The following is a 19,412-nucleotide window of genomic DNA, read 5'->3' as shown; positions in this document are numbered from 1 at the left end:
TGTTCGCGCAGCAATAAATGCCGGGACAAAATTAAAAAAAAGAGGGGTGCTGATTCAAAGCAAAATTAATAGAAATAATAAAAAATAAACTGAATTAAAGAAATTCTTGCTATATTTACCCAATTCTCTTTCCCTTCCCCAAATCACACAAAGGTTTTACTTTCACAAATTACAAAATCTAACAACTCGCGTGTTATCGCATTGAGGGTGGCGACGATAAGAGATCGATCCAAAAGATCGATCCAATTTTATCCTTTTAACGTTCAATTTTTTTAAAAAGAAAAAACTCGCGTGTTATCGCATTGAGGGTGGCGACGATAAGAGATCGATCCAAAAGATCGATCCAATTTTATCCTTTTAACGTTCAATTTCTACCGGCGCCCAAAAGATGGCGCTCACACAAAAGATTTTGCTCATATAGCTGCACCTTTGAATCATTTAACACGTAAAGGTGTAATCTTTAAATGGGATAACGCGTGTCAAGACGCATTTGATAAATTAAAAGCCACCCTTATCTGTCCACCTATATTACAATATCCAAATTTTTCCAAGCATAACACTTTTATTTTAAAAACAGATGCTTCAGGTTATGCTGTTGGTGCTATTCTTTGTAATGGTGATGACAGACCTGTAGCGTATTGTAGTCGTAGCCTTAATAAATCCGAGAATAATTACAGTACAATCGAAAAAGAACTAACAGCAATTGTATTTGCGGTAAAACATCTATTCGGAAGGAAATTCCAAATATTTACTGACCATCGACCACTTGTTTATTTGTTTAGTATGACTAATCCTTCCAGTAGATTAACGAAATTCAGATTAGTTTTAGAAGAATATGATTTCGATATTCAATATATAGTAGGAAAAAATAACGTGGCAGCAGATGCTTTGTCCCGCATAGAAATTTCTTTAGATCAACTTAAAAGTATGACAGATAACGCAGTAAAGGTAAATGTTATAATTAGGTACATCGCTGGGGGATTTAAAGAAAATATGCATGCAAGAAAAAATAGAAGAGTTAGTAATTATAAAAGACAGCGCGCGAGAAAATCTATTAAAAGAACTATTAAAACTATCTCATGAGATGATAAAAAGATTAGGTATAAAGATAACAGTTGTAAAAGGTAAACAAAGTGTACACGATTTAGAAACTAGACAACTTATCATTAACGACTATCATATGCTTCCTACTGGCGGACATGCGGGCATAAACCGGACATACAATAATATAAAAAAATGTTACGCATGGCCAGGAATGCAAAAAGACGTTGAAAATTTCATTAAACGTTGCGATGATTGTCAACGTTATAAATACCCGAATTGTAAAAAACATCCATTAACAATTACGACAACAGCTTCCTCTGCTTTTGAAAAAGTATTTCTAGATTTAGTAGGACCACTAGAAGTAGATGAAGAAAATAAACGTTATATATTAACATTGCAGTGCGATTTAAGTAAATACGTTGAAGCATATCCAATTGAAAATAAAGAAGCTATAACAGTTTCTAAAACATTCGTCCAAAATTTTATTCTAAGATATGGGATACCATCAGAAATAGTAACGGATCAGGGTACTGAATTTCTATCAGAAACTTTTAAAGAAACTTGTAAAATTTTAGGAATCACTCACTAGAATGCTACAGCATATCATCATCAGACGTGAGGTGCTCTAGAAAATTCGCACAAAAGTCTAGGTAGCTATTTGAGAATGCAGATAAGTAAAAACGTAAACTCGTGGAGTTCATGGGTTTCATTTTGGTGTTTCTCTTACAATAATACAGTTCATACTGAAACAAAATATACACCTCATGAACTCGTATTTGGAAAAACTTGCAAATTGCCTTCATCTATTCTAGAAACCATTGAACCTTTATATAATTTTAGTGATTATCCTTTAGAATTAAAATACCGATTGCAAAATGCATGGTCAGACGCGAAAAATAATTTAATTCAGTCGAAAGCAAAACGTAAAGAACATTATGATAAGCAGTGTAAACCAATTAATTATAAGAAAGATGATCAAGTGTTACTTAAAAATGAAAGTGGTAATAAAATGGATTGTTTATATAAAGGACCTTATGAAGTAAAAGAAGATAAATTTTCAAACGTTGTGTTAGAAAAAAACAGTAAAGTGATTACAGTACATAAGGACAGAATAAAACATATTACCAAAGCACTTAAAAATTATATTTTAGTTCTAAGTAAAGTTGTGTATTTTAAAATAGAAAAATAAAAATAAAGGGTTTATGTTAAGTTTTAGGGTAACAATAGGAATTTAGCATTTAAGTTAGTATTAAAAAAAAATTGTAAAATGTTTAAAATTTTTTTTTCCTTCCCCAGGGAGATGTAGTGTATCCAAATTCATTATTGTTTAAGTAAATTACAAAACGTTTAACTATAAAATGTAGGCTCAGCAACTTAATTAATAAGTATCAGGTTATCGTCCGTTGAACGGTATTACCGTGGTAAGCATTATTGCTGTAATACTTTAATATTGATTACGCTTTTTTAATCATCAGAATTGTACGAACCTTTGGGTAAAATACATTAACATGTAGTTGGGAAGAAACTCTTTTATTCAAAAAACCTAAAACCCTTCAACGATACCACAATTTAATATAATTATTATATAAATAATAAATAAATGTATTTAATATAATAAATTTAATTTAATTTATTAACCAGGACTGTCTGGAAAATTTCTTTGGGCAAATACGGTTCCAGGGAGGAAATTCTGTGAACCCCACGCCCATTCATTTTGAAAGAAGTTTTCGAAAATTGTTTTGCCAACGTTATTTTCACACTGGAAATGAAAATTGTAGTAATGATTTCGCTACATACTTAATAAAGATAAAAGAAATAAATATGCGCGAAATAGCTCAGGAACCAGCATCAATTCTGGAGACACCAAATATAGATGGTAATTTGGTGTCGGTTGACCCAGATTACCGAACCCAAGAATTACCGGCCCAAAATGGCTTTACTTATGTTTGTGGCTACCTTGCCAAAAAGATATTAGTTTTTCTTCTGAAAATATTTATGGCAATCTGATTGCACCAAATAATTTATTTTTAAATTATATTTTTAAATTAGAACAGGTATTTTACGACGGCTATCCGACTATACTACACAAAAGAGGAGTGGGTTGGGCACCATTTTGATTGTTCAAATTTTCCTACGTTAAAGTTAAAGTTTTTATTAAGCTTGTTTATTAGATTAAGATTATTTTATACCTTAAAGTATCACAATCGGAATATGAAAAAAACACCTGTAAATGGACCAAGTGCAAAATTTAAAATTGTTAATAATTTATAAAATAAATATTTTTAAATAATCTACATATTTTTTTTTAATTAACGATATACTGTATTAAATGAATTTTATATATTGTATTAAATTTTCATAAAAATAACCGTAATTATATCTTCAATACAAATTTAGTAAAATTAAATTTCAAAATCATTTTAGTGGACACTCTCCTAAAACAGAGTACGTTACTTTTCAAATTGGCGCCTACACGCCAACAATATGGCCGAAGGTCAGATAAAATAGCTGGTGAAACTTCAAAAGCACCGCCGGTTTTGTCCTTTCTGGTTATTCTGTGCCAGCACAGAACAGATATATAAAAGAAGCACCAACTACATGTTAAAATCAGAGCAACACATTTTACCCCCACTTTTGTATGGCACAACTAGGCGCGAAATTTGAACTGGTTAACTCCGTTATTATTTTTTTTTTCATTTATAAAATAAGAAAAAAAACACAAATTTAAAAGTGAACTGCTTTTTTTATTGATAGTAACAGCAAATATAACAAAAATAATCTAAAAATATACATATTTTCAATAAAAACAACACTTTTAACAAGCTTTTAAGACCATTCCTTAAAAGCTTGTTAAAAGTGTTGTTTTTATTGAAAATATGTATCCGTTTACAGGACCACTTCTTTCTAGACAAGGATGATACGGCGAGATTAGACATGACAATACAAGAAATTACAATGCAGTAATCAAAAAAATTAATACGAAATTAATTAAAAGAATAGGTTCCGCTGCATTGTAAAGCCGGATTTATATTTATCTGACGTGTTGTGTCGTGATGCGCTCTGACGCACTCTGACGATATTTTGAATCAATACAATCGTAGCACTCAGAGAGTTCATACGTGGGTCTATAATATTTTCCCATGAATCTTTTGATTCAGATTATGAAGAAGATATTCATTTTATGGTACTGGCAACTCTTTAAAAAAAAGAAAAACAGAGAAGATATTGGGTTCATCCAGTGAACAGAGGGCGAATTTCACGGCCTGGTTAAAGAGCTTGAGAGCGATGCTGATAATGTTAAATGTAATAAATTTAATATCGAAAGAAAGAAGAAACGCAAATCTGACGAGTCATAAAACAGGTGTACACTTGTCTGATCTGTCGTTATGCGTCACTTCCCACTCCACTGCTCTGACGGATATCGGGATCGCTGCTGATGCGACACAACACAAGGCACCACAACACATTGCGACACACAAATATAAATCTCACCATAGTAAACGTATTCAACCGATACCGTTCTGACGCGTCACAACACGACACGTCAGACAAATATAAATCCGGCTTAACGCTCGCTCAAGGTTAACAGCAAATGTAATACAAAGTAAATTAGATGTAACGATTTGTGTAGTAATAATAAATGTGTTAAAGTTGTTAAACTAAACGTCATTGTTCTATGTGGGACCCTCTCACTGACGAACACAACATTTTGGCGACGAGGGTTAAAAGTGAATGACAATGGCGATTCTAGGGAAAATAGAGTCGTTCAACGTAAATGATCCGGCTAGTTGGGATGCCTACGATGAACGAATCGGGTATTTCTTGGCGGCAAACGGGATTGTGGACAACAAGAAAAAACATACAGTGTTTTTGAGCGTCTGTGGCTCCGCGACCTACGACATTTTACGCTCGTTTCTAGCACCGGAAAAAGCACCGGAAAATTGTGGATTCGGTACCACTCTAGACATGATGTTACGTGACAGGCTAGTTTGCGGTGTTTCGGATGAGGGACTACAAAGACGTTTATTAGCCGAGAAAGATCTTACGTTCGCGAACGCGTTGGACATGTGCATAGCGAACGAAACGGCTATAAAAGGACAGACGTTACTCCGGGAAACTACACCGGGTACATTGGGAAATAACTGTAGTGAAGTCCGTGCAATGAACACAAACAAAAACACAAATAAAAAGGAAGACAGTCGCGCACGTAAACAAAAATGTTTTAGACGTGAAGGAAACCATAGTCCGGACGGATGTGCTTTCAAGAATGTGGAATGCAGATACTGCAAGAAGCAAGGACACATAGAAAAGGCTTGTTTTTTAAAAAAGAAACGATCGGGAACCAAGAACAGAAGACAAGCAAAAACGAAGACGATAGACAACACAGAAGAGGAGGAGGAAGAAGAACAAGGGTACAGAACACCTATAAACAAAATTAATTGCAACCGAATTCCTGACAAGGTAATGATTGATGTCAAAATCAACGGTTACTGCTTGCCAATGGAAGTAGACTCAGGAGCAGGAGCAACCATTATTGGTAAGAAAACTTTTCATGACATTTTCGGAGACAAACTACCAGAGTTAAGTCCACCGAAGGTAATTTTGAAGGATTATCAAGATAAAGTAGTTGATACATTGGGAGAATGCACGATCTCCGTAGATTATAAAAACAAAAAAATGAATTTACTTACCAATCATTATTCTAAAAAACAATCGATCCAATCTAGTGGGTAGAAATTGGTTCGATTCATTGGGAATTTCCGTAACAGGAATAGACAACTGCATAGTTAGCAATACACCAAAGTACGCCCACGAATATCCAGAAGTATTTGAGGAAAAGGTAGGAACATACCGAGGTAGGCCAGTATCATTCGATATTGATCCAAACGTAAAACCGATAATGATGAAAGTGCGCAAGATACCTTTCGCGTTAAAAGGGAAAATCGATGATGAATTGAACAGATTATTACGTGAAGGAATAATAGAGCCAATAGAACACCCAAGGTGGGGAACGCCAGTCGTAAGTGTCATAAAAAGTAACGGAGAAATTAGGTTGTGCTGCGATTATCGTGTGGCATTAAACAAAGCTTTACGTACCGACACGTACCCAGTACCATCCGTTCAAAGCATTCTAGCAACGTTAGCAGGTTTGCAAATACCTTGGTATTTGCAAAAATTGATATGGCCCAAGCATATTTGCAACTGACTGTGGACGATGAAGCCGCCGAAGCACAAACCATTATTACTCACAGAGGAGCGTTCAAATGTAACCGATTGCAATTTGGAGTTTCTGTGGCCCCACAGATCTTTCAGAGATTTATTGACACACGTTTGGCTGGAATAGATGGAGTGTTACCTTATTACGACGACATATTATGTGTTGGAAAGTCAGATGAAGATCTACAGATGAAGGTCAGAGAAGTGTTACGACGTTACAAAGAAGACGGACTTCATGTGAGAAGAGAAAAATGTACATTTCATCATCAAATAGAAATCATATATTCAATTCAAACGGACTCCTTGGGCAAAAGATAAATAAACAGATTGAGAACAGCAAAAAATCTATTGTTCGTTATCTGTAAGAGGCGGGGAATATCGAGAAATAAACCCCGTCCTCTTGCTTCCGAACGTCCGTCTCCTGGGCTTCTCAGAAAGTCTGTGACCGTGAGACTACAGTACATTTATTTCGTAAAAGTATATTTTCAGCATAGTGTAATAATTTTAAGAAGTACCCTCTCTGAGACGATTGCCAAAGTTTTAAAAAGTCTTAATTTACCGATTTTAGGTAGATTCCTTTACACAATCTAGTAAAGCTTAAGTATATTGAGGAAATCGCACATTTTCACTTGGTGCAGCTGTCCACGATAATGACAACTTTTCTGCGCTTGTATTAGCGTGAAATCTATTCCTATAATATATGTGCAAAAAATGACACCTTTGTTCTCCCGTTTAAGTGTACAATTTTCACATAAACCGTATTATACGAAGTCGTTTTTATGGCAGAGTTTAGTAATTTTTTTATGATTAACATTCTAACTATTTTACAACAAAAAATACATCATTTTGTACAGAAATATGTTAACAACAATCCTATGTATTTAACTTCGAATAAAGATGTGAGAGAAAGCCGCAAAGCTGCACCGAGTGAACCACTGTCGGTTCATATAAAAACCGCTATTGAACGACATTATTTTTGTGTTTATTTTGTTGTAGTGATTTAGTCCTACGTTAATTTATTTTACAAGACAATTTGTTATTAGTGTTTATATGTATATTAGGTATGTATGCGTTATTATCCTTCAATAATTCATTCCATTTAACCCTCGGCATACGAGGTGGGGTATCATATACCCCAGCTTCAGGAAAACTGAAAAAATTGAAAAAGAAAAAAGACGCACGAGATCGTGTTCTATGTAAAATTTTATAGAAATAGTATTTTATTTCCGGGATATGTCATACCCCACCTAGTATGGCATGTGAGATTAATTCACCTCGTATGCGGAGGGTTAATTTATTATTGTAAAAGCCTTAACGTGTATATCTCTTTTATTTATTATAAAATTTTAATTAATTAATGCCAAACAGTGAATGCAAAGTATTACTATATTATTAATTGTTATTATTTTTTTATTTATCACAATTAGTGAATAAACAAAAAGGATGTGATTTGTGGCATTTTTTAAAAGCGTATGAAGCTAAAAAAACTTTATGTGAATTTTACAGATCCCTGATAGTATAGGGAATTCGACGTTATGAGAAAATTTATAAAATAACTTATAGTAATTAATTTTTTTTTTTATATATAGGCCCATCGACATCTAAGGTCATTAAGGCCATCATGGTATTTAGACGTGACTCACATTTCTATCACGTGACGGTCAGAGACTCGTCACACTCGTCGCATCGAGGTTGCTCCTCTCCCTTTAGAAGGTGAGAGGAGATCAGGGCCGTATGTCCCAGACGGAGCCCATGGTATAGAACCTGGTCCTCCCGGGACAGCGAGATGGGGAATCTCCAGCCCTCTACCTCAGGCTTCACCGCGCGAAAACTCCGGTTGCCTACATCGTCCCACTCCTGTTGCCACCTTCCTCAGCATTCAAAACAGTTTTCAATTCAGGAGCGGGCGTCTCGGGATCGACCGTCGGGACGTTCTCGGTGTCTTCGATCCAGGGCTCGGGCCCCCAGCCTCTACAGATCTTATCGCGGGCAATGTCCAATCTATCTCGCGTTGCAAGTCGGCCAAACGCACTGCACACGGTCGGGTAATGGTCGGTCTAAGGTCGTACCGCAGCCCCAGCTCGAAGATACACCCGCGAACCGGATGGTGCGGTCGCGCGCTCACTTTCGAGGCATATGACAATAGCGCCTTCTCCCTCCTTTTCCACAGGGACGGTACGCCACACTCGCAGTATAGACTGCTTGTGGGGGTTGTGGGAAAGGCCCCGATGGCGTACCTCAGTCCCAGGTTGTGGATCGGATCGAGTTTTTTAAGCAGGGATTGTCTCGCCGACGCGTACACTACCGCCCCGTAATCGAGGATCGGCAGCACGAGAGCGTGATGAAGCCTCAACAGCACGGACGAGTCCGCTCCCCACCGAGTGCCCGCCACCATTCGAATGGTATTCAGCGCCTTCTTACCGCGAGTTAAAACATCTTCCACATGATGCGTCCATCGCAGCCCTTTATCCAGTATTACGCCAAGGAAGCGCATCGACTGGACACATTCGATTGGCGAATCCATTATTCGTAGTCTAGGATCGGCATGCTCGCGGCGCAATCTGCAAAAATGCATACATTTCGTTTTTTCTTTTGAAATTTTAAAATCTCTGGACCTAGCGTTGTCGTTAACTCTATCGATTGCCGTTTGTAGCGTATACTCCATTTCAGTCATGTTACTTCCCCCGTAAAAAACCAAGTCGTCGACGTAAAGGCATCTGCCGACGTCGGCATCCAGACCGGAAGTAATGGAATTCATGGCTATCAGGAATAGGGTTACGCTCAGGGTTGAGTCCTGCGGTATACCGTTTTCGAGTATTCTACGTTCCGACAGACAATTTCCTACACGAACTCGAAAATTTCTGTTTTCCAGGAACGAGGATACGGCCACGGGGAGTCTTCCACGAAAACCCCACTCGTGGAGTTGCTCGAGAATGCCGTATCTCCAAGTCATATCGTACGCTTTTTCTATATCAAAGAAAACGGCAACCACATGCTCCCGCTTGAAGAAAGCGTCCTGAACGGCGCGCTCCAGGAGGACCAGGTTATCAGTTGTAGAGCGACCCTACCTGAAACCAAACCGATGGTCGGCGAGGAGTCGCTTACTTTCTAGCACCCACATTAATCTGAAATTGATCATTTTTTCGAACAGCTTACTCAAACAGCACGTAAGACTGATCGGTCTGTAGCTGTTCGCCGACGTCGGGTCCTTGCCCTGTTTCAGGATCGGTACGATCAGGGACGTTTTAAAGACGGCGGAAACGTACCGGAGGACCACACGTTATTGTACAGTTCCAGAAGTATTCTGAACCATTCGTCGGGAAGGTGCTTGACGAGCTCATAACGAACATCGTCATGACCGGCGGCTGAGGGTTTTGCGGACTTCAAGGACTCTCGAAGTTCAGTCATCGTGAAAGGTAAGTTATAGGATAACTCACCCTCACTCGTGAATTTTAGCGGGGCCGACTCTCTATTTGTTTTATTTTGCCGGAAAACGCCATCATAATTCTGGGAGGAGCTCGTACACTCAAAGTGACCCAGAAGCCCAGAGCCTCGGCGATGTCCTCTCTGTTGATCAGAGAGTGATCGCCCTCGAGAATTTCTGATACGGGGCCGTAGTATCCGGCCCCCTTGATGGCACCGATCTTTCTCCACAACTCGACGGGGGAGGTTTTACCGGTCAGGGAAGAGACAACATTTTTCCAACTGTCCCGTTTGGCAGCGAGCATCAGACATCTCGCTTTGGCCCTCGCTTTTTTAAATTCTATCAGACGCTCAGGTGTGGATAGATTCTTAAAGCGGTTATATGCGGTTTTCTTTGCTTTAACGGCTGCTTCGATTTCGGAGTTCCACCAGGGAACGGAGCCCGTCCTCACACGTCCGCTACTGCGCGGTATCGATTCCTCCGCGGCCCTTTGAATGGCGCACGTGAACGCGGCCGCGTCGTGTTCCACGTCACCGTTGAAGGTCGGTTTCCGGAGCCGGAGCGCGAATCGCGTCCAGTCCGCCTTCTCGAGAATCCACTTTCTCGGTGTTTCGTGGTTTTCGGTTTGACTAGGAATCGATACTATTATGGGAACGTGGTCGCTGAAGGATAGATGCTCCGCCGTGCTCGAGGATAATCTTGGAGCTATCGACGGAGAAGCGATGGACAAATCGACAGCCGTTAAAGCGCCCGACCTGGCAGCCAAGTGTGTGGGATCGCCGGAATTCAAGAGAACAAGTCCATCGTCCTCCAGGAGCGTTTCGATACTGCTCCCCTGGGCGTCTCGTCGATTACAGCCCCACATGGGACTGTGGGCGTTGAAATCGCCCAGAAGCAGAAAGGGACGGGGAAGCTGAGCTATAAGGCTACGTAAGTCGTTTAAAGTATATTCAGGATTTGGCAGGTAAATACAACAAACCGTGACCTGAAATGGACTCCGCAGACGGACCGCAACGATCTGTAGGTTGCTGGTGATGGCAACCGGGATCGCCACGTGCGGTCTCTTGACTAGTAGCGCCACGCCCCCTTTCGCCCGGAGGTTACGGGGACAGTCGACGCGGAAAGTTTCGTAGCGTTTGAGATTATAGCTCTGTTCCGGTACTAAGTGGGTCTCTTGAAGACAAACACACAAAGGGTCAAACTGGTTCATTAGGGACTTTAGTTCGCAATAATGTCGAACCAATCCGTTACAGTTCCACTGAATGATGTTGGTAGTGGATTTATCGGATTTTAAAGGATTTGATTTAACTTTGAACCAGATGACTGAGACGTATAAACAAATAAATAACAAACAAGTGTAAATAAACTATGAGAATAAATATGTAAATAAATAAGTGTATAAATAAAGCTATACTAATAAATAGGTAAAATAAAATGTAAAAAGACGGACAAACAGGAAAATAAATAAAACTCTATAATAAATAAATAAAATAGAAATTTAAACGGACGGACAAACAGGTATGTAAATAAAAGCTCTATGATAAATAAATAAAATAAAAGTGTAAACGGACGGACAAACATATAGATAAATAAATGCTCTATAATAAATAAATAAAAGACAAAAACAGACATTTATGTAAATACTATCTATATTAAAATAATCAACTTTCCTTTGCGGGAGAAGCTGACGGAAGACCTCCTACGGAAGCTCGCCGCGGCAGCGTCGGCGACGCTTTCATCGCCATGGACCCGCCTGGGGGTTGTCTAGGCGGTGGCTGTGTGCCACCACCTACGATTTCGTTAGGGGGCGTTACCACGTTACGTGGCCTTCCCTTCTGCCATCCCCTCTTCTTCTTACGAGTATTGACGGTAGAGTTTTCCGACAAGTCGTCAGTCTCCGTATGGGAGAACTGACTTGAGGTTTCTACGTTGTCGGTGAGATCTACCGGCAGAGGAATTTTAAACACGCCTAGATTTCCGGAAGTGCTGGTCGAGGGTTGAGCCTTTACTTCCGATTTAATTACCGGCTTGATGGCCGCTACAATAGCGGGTATTAAATCTTTGATCAGGCTATCGTACTTGGGCAAGGAAGCGGTTGCAGACGAATACGACACACCCTGAGTGGGTGTGCGTACCGTCGTTTGTTGTAGCCGTCGCTTTGCCTCAAGATAGGATAATTTATCCTTCGTCTTCATTTCCTGAATCGCCGATTCTTTTTTGAAGACGGGACAGGATCTGGACCGAGCCGAACGTGGTCCGCCGCAATTAACGCAAACGAGGGAGTCCTCGCAAGGTCGCCCCTCGTGGATAGCCTTCCCACACACACATATTTGTTCGGCCTCACATCGGAGAGATGTGTAACGCTGACATTTAAAACATCTCATTGGAGCAGGTATGTAAAGCCTGACATCCAATGAGTAATACGCCGCTTTCACCTTTTTCGGCAGAATAGGGCTGTTGAACGTGAGTATGTGATTGGGGGTGTCGCTGAGAACACCCTCTCTCTTGGACTTGATCCTCCTCACGTCAATTACCCCTTGGCGCATCAATTCCGCCTGGATTTCTTCCAAGGAGCAGTTCAACAAATCGGGACAGTACACAATGCCTTTCGAGGTATTTAAGGCTCTATGCGGGTTAACCTTCACATCTATGTTACCTATTCGCTTAGTGACTAGAACTCGTTTGGCTTGTACCGCAGACGCGGTTTCAACCAACAAGCCTTTCCTGGTTTTCTTAATTGACTTAAATTCTCCAAACAATCCGTACAGTTGCTTCTGTAATACGAACGGGCTAAGTTTGTCGAACGACAAACCGTTCAAAGCCTTGACGACAAGGAACCGGGGAGTGACCTCCTTTTCCGAGTTCGTCAAGTTGCCCGTTTTTTTAGAGGCGGGCGCCTCTTGAATGGGTTTTCTCGTTGAGTTTTCCATTCTGTTGGGTTCACCAGCGCTTCGTGTAGAAAGGAACGGGCTGAGAATGGTTGGGAACGGGTATACCCTCGGTTAAGGAAACCTACCCCAGTTCCCCGGGGCCCAACCCTCATTTTATCGATTCCGGATAAACACGGACGAATCGATACTCGTTCGGGGCAATGCGGATTCCGACCTCCGCATCCATTCTACACTACCTGATCAGGGCCCGAAGTGGCTGGCCTCTGACACGTACCCAGTCCCCCCTCGGCAGAGCAAGCTCACATCAGCCTCCTCCACCCCCGGCCGAGACACCGGAGGCTTCGTCAGCACTCCCAGGGTTTCCAAAATACGTGCCAATCACATAAAAACGAAAAAGAAGACGAAGAACAAGAACAAGAGACGTAACAAGCCGGTGCCGTGCCGGTCCTGGCAAAAAAACCGACTATAGAAGCCAGGCTGGTTGGTCCGCGTCGGGTTAATCCGATACTCGCCGAAGCGAGCGTTCCCCTATCCGCCACCTGGGGACGCGCCCGGTGGGGGTCCAGCTCCCCCGCGGGAGTAATTAATTATTATTTGTCTTATTATTGGTTCTTTTGCTTTATAACTATTTATTAAAAAATGACATACATTTATAATTTTAGATGCCTATTTCTTGCGCAATTAAAAATTGTCGCTCATCTTACTATGTGTCCAGGGTTATTGGGTTAAATATATCGTTATAAACGCATAGATTTTTTAGCGGATATGGCCATATTGGAAAACTACAATAGAAGGATATATAATTACATTTTATGGACTGATGAGAAACGATTTGTAAGTAATGGACTTCCAAATAGGCAGAATGAAAGATACTGGGCCACTGAAAATCTTAATGAGATTAATGAAGTCGAAAATCAAGGCCACTTGGGAATTAATGTATGGTGCGGCATAATCGATCGATATTTAGTGGGTCCATATTTTTTCGATTACAATTGTAATGCACCAATCTGTCTCCAGTTCTTAGAAAATGAAGTGCCCGATTTATTGGTAGATATATCTCTCATGCAGGAAAATGTATAGTTTCAAATAGATGGAGCGCTCTATCACAATTCTGCAATTGTTACGCAATATATGAACCGCGTATATCCTGAGAGATGGATAGGAAGATCTGGTCCAGTGCATGGACTTCTTTTTATGGGGCACAATCAAGAATATTGTATATAGTACTCCCACAAACAACGTTGAACATCTTAAACAAAAAATTCGTGATGCCTGTAATACGATACTCTTAGAAAAGTTACTCATAATGAAGTGAGAAGCCGGTTTGACGGCGAATGGTGGTCAACTTGAGCACACTTTGTACGTGCAACATATTATGTTTCTGTTGTTTTAATTTATTAAAATCAAAATTTATTGTTTTAAGTTTTAAAAATTTTATGATTGTCTCAACAAATTGTTCTATACATTTATTTCGTTGTTATTTTGTTACTATTCAGTTTATTAAAATGTTTTGTAAACCAACTTCCTGATCTATTATATTATTATTTTATATTAGTAAATTATTAATCCATGGCTACCTATGATAGAAGATATATCAGGATAACACTCGTCAATATTAATTTATATATCCCGCTCTATATTAAAAACTATTAGAGATATAAAAAAACGTTTTTATTCAATATTGCTAAGAATTATATAGGCATCCTATTTCTAAACAGAAAAAAATATGTGTTCGTTGAAAAAATAAATTTGTGTACGTCGCGACGCCTAGCGTCGTCGTCCAAAATTTGTAACGCCTGATGTTTCTTAAAGCTGAGAAGATACTATTTAAAATGGTCTCCATTTTTTTTTTTTGAAAATTTTACCTGTTTCCCATAAAAGAGGTGGGGCGTCGAGTTTCGCTGACCCTGTACATTGGAATAAAAATTAAATGGTCAAAGAATCTTAAATTTAAATTTACAAAATGAATAAATAATAATCAAATTCCAAAGAAAAAACAATAAATACGACAAACTTAGTTGTTAGGTTAAAAATATAGAACATAGAAAAATATAAGGGGGGGGGGGGGAGGAAAGGAAATTAGTCACTGGGATGTGTGCTACTTTTCCAGGATAAGGGATAGATCTATAAATTTCATCTTTGGAATTAATTGGTTGAAGAGCTGTGGAATTTTTAATATTTTATCTATTTATGGGTGTGAAGCCGTTATTTGTGCCAATTAATTTTATTATGTTTAATTCTTTATTTTTGTTTTCTGCTGACATAGGAGTATTAAACCACCTGTATAAATAGGCTCTAATAGCTGCAGTCTTATGAGTTAGGCAATGGAAAGAATTAGCTGCGATGATGCTATCAGTTTGTGTTGGTTTTCTGTAGATTTCGAAATCTATTGAATTATTGTTATTTATCAATGTTAAGTCTAAGAAATTAAGTTTGTTATTTTGTTCTATTTCTATTGTAAAATTAATGTTGCTGTTTAAGTTATTAATGTATGAGTGGAAATCCTCAACCAAATTTAGACTATCATCATTCCATATTATTAAAGTGTCATCCACATATTTACGCCAAAGAATGATGTTATGTATGTTAAATATTCCAGTATTTGTTCAATACTTTTATTGTTAATTTCAATTACCTCTATCCAGTTTGAATAAAAATCTACCAAGACAAAGAAAATGTTACTTTTATATTCACATTTACACTTTTATATCATAAATCAGATGACAATATGTCCCATGGTCTTGTCGGAATTTTTCTGTTCAATAATGTTAGTTTAACTAACAATATTTATGTGCACTGTTAATTAATAAAGATGTTATATGAACATAACATAGTATGGTAATATACTACCATGGAAATTTGGTATCATGGTCATGATCAAGAAACAGCAAACGGTTACATTATCAACAGCCGAATCTGAATATGTGGCAGCTGCAATGTGTTGTACGGAAATTCTGTATATGTATAAGTGGGCTGGCTAAAGACTTCGGAAACAAAGATGGTGAACCAGTACTGTATGTGGACAATCAAAGCGCAGTGGCCATGATCAATAATCATGAAAATACAAGAAAATCAAAACACATTGATATTAAATGGCATTTTATTAAGGACGTTTTGCAAATAAACAAATTCAAGTAAAATATTATAATATCACAGCTTCACTTTAGTGTTAAGAGATGGCGTTAATAAAAAAAAATAAATAAATAAAAAAAAAGATAATAGTAAAAAAACATAAAAAAGTGATAAGACGGACTTTTTGAATTAAGCAATTTCTGTTTGAACCTGCAACCCGAAATATTCTATTATAAATTAAAAAAATTGTATTTTGATAAAAAATAAACGATCATCACAATTTTTGGCGACCAACGTGGGGCAGGCAAACAAAAAAAGCAGACAAAATAAATACAGTGTGTCCGCGGATTGTGTCCCCGTAAGGTATAATTGACGATACATTTTTGAATTCAAATTCCATCTTTTGCAATTAAAGTCTGGATGTCATAAAACGAAATATAACCAAGTTTTATGTCAAATGTCCTCAAAGTACCAAATAACCAAATAAAGTACCAAATTGACAATTGTTATATTTGTTGATTATAATTACTATTATTTTTAGTTATTTTATTATTGTATTTTTTTTGCCGTTGTTATTGTTATTACATTTCCGATCTTAAGAGCTAAAAGCAATTACCTTATAGTAAGTAATAGTATTTAGCACTGGTGATTCTGGCGAATGGCAGGGGCGGGTGTTGCGGGGGCACACGCACGAATAAATTTGCAGTAAAACTAAAATATTAAAAATTGCACATTTAAATGTGAGATCACTCATACCTAAATTTAGTTTATTATTTGACTTAATTAATGCTCATGATTATGACGTACTAGCGGTATCTGAAACTTGGCTAAAGAGTGAAATTACGGATAATGCTGTAAGAATTCCAGGGTTTGATCTTATGAGAAGGGACCGTGTTGGTCGCGGGGGTGGCGAGGGTATCTATATTAGGGCAGATATACCTTTTAATATTATTGAAACGGACAATTCCGTAGAGCAAATCTGGGTAAGGATAAAAGTAAAAAATCAGGTCTTGAGGGTTGGACTGGTTTACAGGCCCCCAGGTGATAATCTACCAAATTTTGTGGATAACTGTGAGAACTCAATCTCGGAATGCATGACGTCGTCGGATTGTACGTTGTGTGTTGGGGATGTAAATGTTGATCTGTTGAATTCTCAGTCAGGATCATCGGTGCTGCTTGAGTCATTCCTAGCATCTGTTGGGTTGTATCAATTAATTGATGAGCCCATCAGAATTACCTGCACATCGCAGACACTTCTTGATCTTTTGTTAGTTTCGAACAATGATCTCATTAAGAATGTAGGCACTTTGCATGTCCCTCATATTTCAGATCATGAATTGATATCATGTCAAATTATACACGATACTGGTAAAAAGCCTGCAGTTTACCGTACATATCCAGACCTCAAAAATATTAATTATCAGCAATTTTATTCGGATTTAAAATCAATACCTTGGAGAAATATTTACTATTTGTCTGATGTAAATGATAAACTAAATTACTTGAATGATAGTATCCTGACTTTGGTAGATTTGCATGCACCCATGCTGACTAAACGTTTCACCAAACCGGCAACTCCATGGTTGACAGATAATGTAAAATCAATGATGGCTCTGAGAGAAGGCGATGTCTTTCATAAATTTAAAAGAATTAAAAATACAACTGATTGGACATCATACAAAATATTACGAAACATAACTACAAATGCCATAAGGACTGAAAAGAGGGTGTATTATGCAAATGCTTTCTCACGAGATGACTCAAGAACGCTTTGGTGGAAACTTTGGAGCTTAAAAATTGACAATAAGCACAATAGTGAACCTGTGTCCATTAGCGTAACTGCAGATGACTTCAATGATTATTTTGTTGGCGGTGTGACTGTGGCCAATCAGTGTGACGCTGAGCTGCTGAATTTTTATGGTACTTCTGTTTTTAGAAGCGATTGTTCAAAAATGATCTTTTCATATGTGAGTGAAGAAACTATTTTAGGAATAATTAACTCCATAATGGTTGTGATCATATTAATATCGACATTATTAAATTTTGTTTACCATTTTTATTACCATATCTTACACATATTGTTAATTCTTCTATACGTCAGTTGGTTTTCCCTGGGATTTGGAAGCAATCCACTGTGATACCTTTACTAAAGAAATTACCTCCAATGACAATATCGGATTTCAGGCCCATCAGTCTTTTGTCAACAATGTCAAAAATTTTGGAACAAGTGTTAGCTAAGCAAATTTGTCGCCATTGTAATATTAATAACGTATTACCCAGTCACCAGTCTGGGTTTAGGCCGGGTTATAGTTGTTCTACAGCCCTGTTGGAGGTCACTGACAATATATTCGCGGCTCAGAGTGGCGAACTGGCTACAATGCTGTAGGCTCTGGATTTTTAAAAGCCGTTCGATACAATAAATCACAAATTAGTAATTAATAAACTTCGTTATTTTGGATTTTCAAATTCTGCTATTCAGTTGGTTGCTTCTTATTTGCATGGTAGATCGCAGTGTGTACGCTTTGATGGTTCTTTGTCATCGATATTGAAAATATCGTAGGGTGTACCACAAGGCTCGGTCTAGGGTCCCCTCTTATTTGCTCTGTATACTGCTGATATTCACACTGTTTTAAAACATTGTAAAATACACTTATACGCGGATGACATGCAATTGTACTTGCATTTCCCCCCATTGGATGTGGAAAAGGCGTGCGAACAACTTAATGATAGAGCATAATTTGAATCTTAACCCTCAAAATTCGTTGTTGGGACTGTTTTGCTCAAAAAATTGTAGAAATTCCTTAAAAAGCAAAATATCTAATGCAGTATTAGTGGGTGGCGTGGCTGTTCCTGTAACCAATGCTATAAAAAACTTGGGTGTGATAATTGATCATAGGTTGAGATTTGAGCAACATGGTATACTGTTTGCGGGGGGCGTATACTGCATTGCGATTGATTTATGGGAATAGGCATGTGCTGAATAAACAATTAAGAACACGTCTTTGTGATACCTAGTCCTGAGTCGCATGAATTACTGGTGTATGCTCCTAATCCTACAAGGGTGACTGCCTGCCGGATACAGAAACTTCAAAATTGTTGTTTAAGCGTGATCCATAGTAAAAGGAAATATGATCATATATCACATACGTTGATGGACAGCGGTTGCTTAAATATGCAACAAAGACGTGAGTTGCACTTTGCTTCATTGTACTGCAAGGTAATTAACTATAAGTGTCCGCCTTATCTGGCTGAGAAACTATCATATAGAACAGATGTTCACAATGTGAATATATGACGGAAAGACGTTTTAACAATTCCGAGACATGCTTCCCGAAGGTCTTTCTCCTATTTGATTATAAAGACTTGTAATAATACACCCATTATCACTAGTACTAGATCTTTCAATTTATTTAAACGATATTTTAAACGTCAACTTTTCACTGATTTGTGCTAATGTGCTTCCGCTTTGCTCTGTCCTTGTTCTTGTTATTGTTATGGTTATTGCTGCTTTTCTTTTTTTTGGTTTATTAGTAATTTTTTATTTGTATTTAGCTCTCTCGAAATAGGTATTAAGTGGAAGAGTAGACGTTCGTAAGAACAGTCTGAACTTCGTCCCTTGAAAACCGACATTAAATTTTATTTTCTATTATGTTGTATTGTTAAGTTGTACCTTGTTGGTTTTCAATAAAGGCATATTATTATTATTATTTTATGTTAAATTATAGCGATATGCCGAATTTTATTAATTTAGGTTATAAAAGCAA

General features: G+C 38.0%; 1 protein-coding gene across 1 annotated transcript; it reads right to left on the bottom strand.

Moving 5' to 3' along the window:
* Nucleotides 1-11,346: 11,346 nt before the first annotated feature.
* LOC139431270 (uncharacterized) lies at nucleotides 11,347-12,615 on the bottom strand. Its single transcript, XM_071198914.1, has one exon. The coding sequence runs from the start codon at nucleotides 12,613-12,615 to the stop codon at nucleotides 11,347-11,349; it is 1,269 nt and encodes a 422-aa protein (XP_071055015.1).
* Nucleotides 12,616-19,412: the final 6,797 nt, after the last annotated feature.

Source organism: Onthophagus taurus, chromosome 8 (assembly GCF_036711975.1).
Source record: "Onthophagus taurus isolate NC chromosome 8, IU_Otau_3.0, whole genome shotgun sequence".
In the NCBI taxonomy this organism is placed as follows: Eukaryota; Metazoa; Arthropoda; class Insecta; order Coleoptera; family Scarabaeidae; genus Onthophagus; species Onthophagus taurus.
This window is presented reverse-complemented; position numbering and strand designations above follow the sequence as displayed.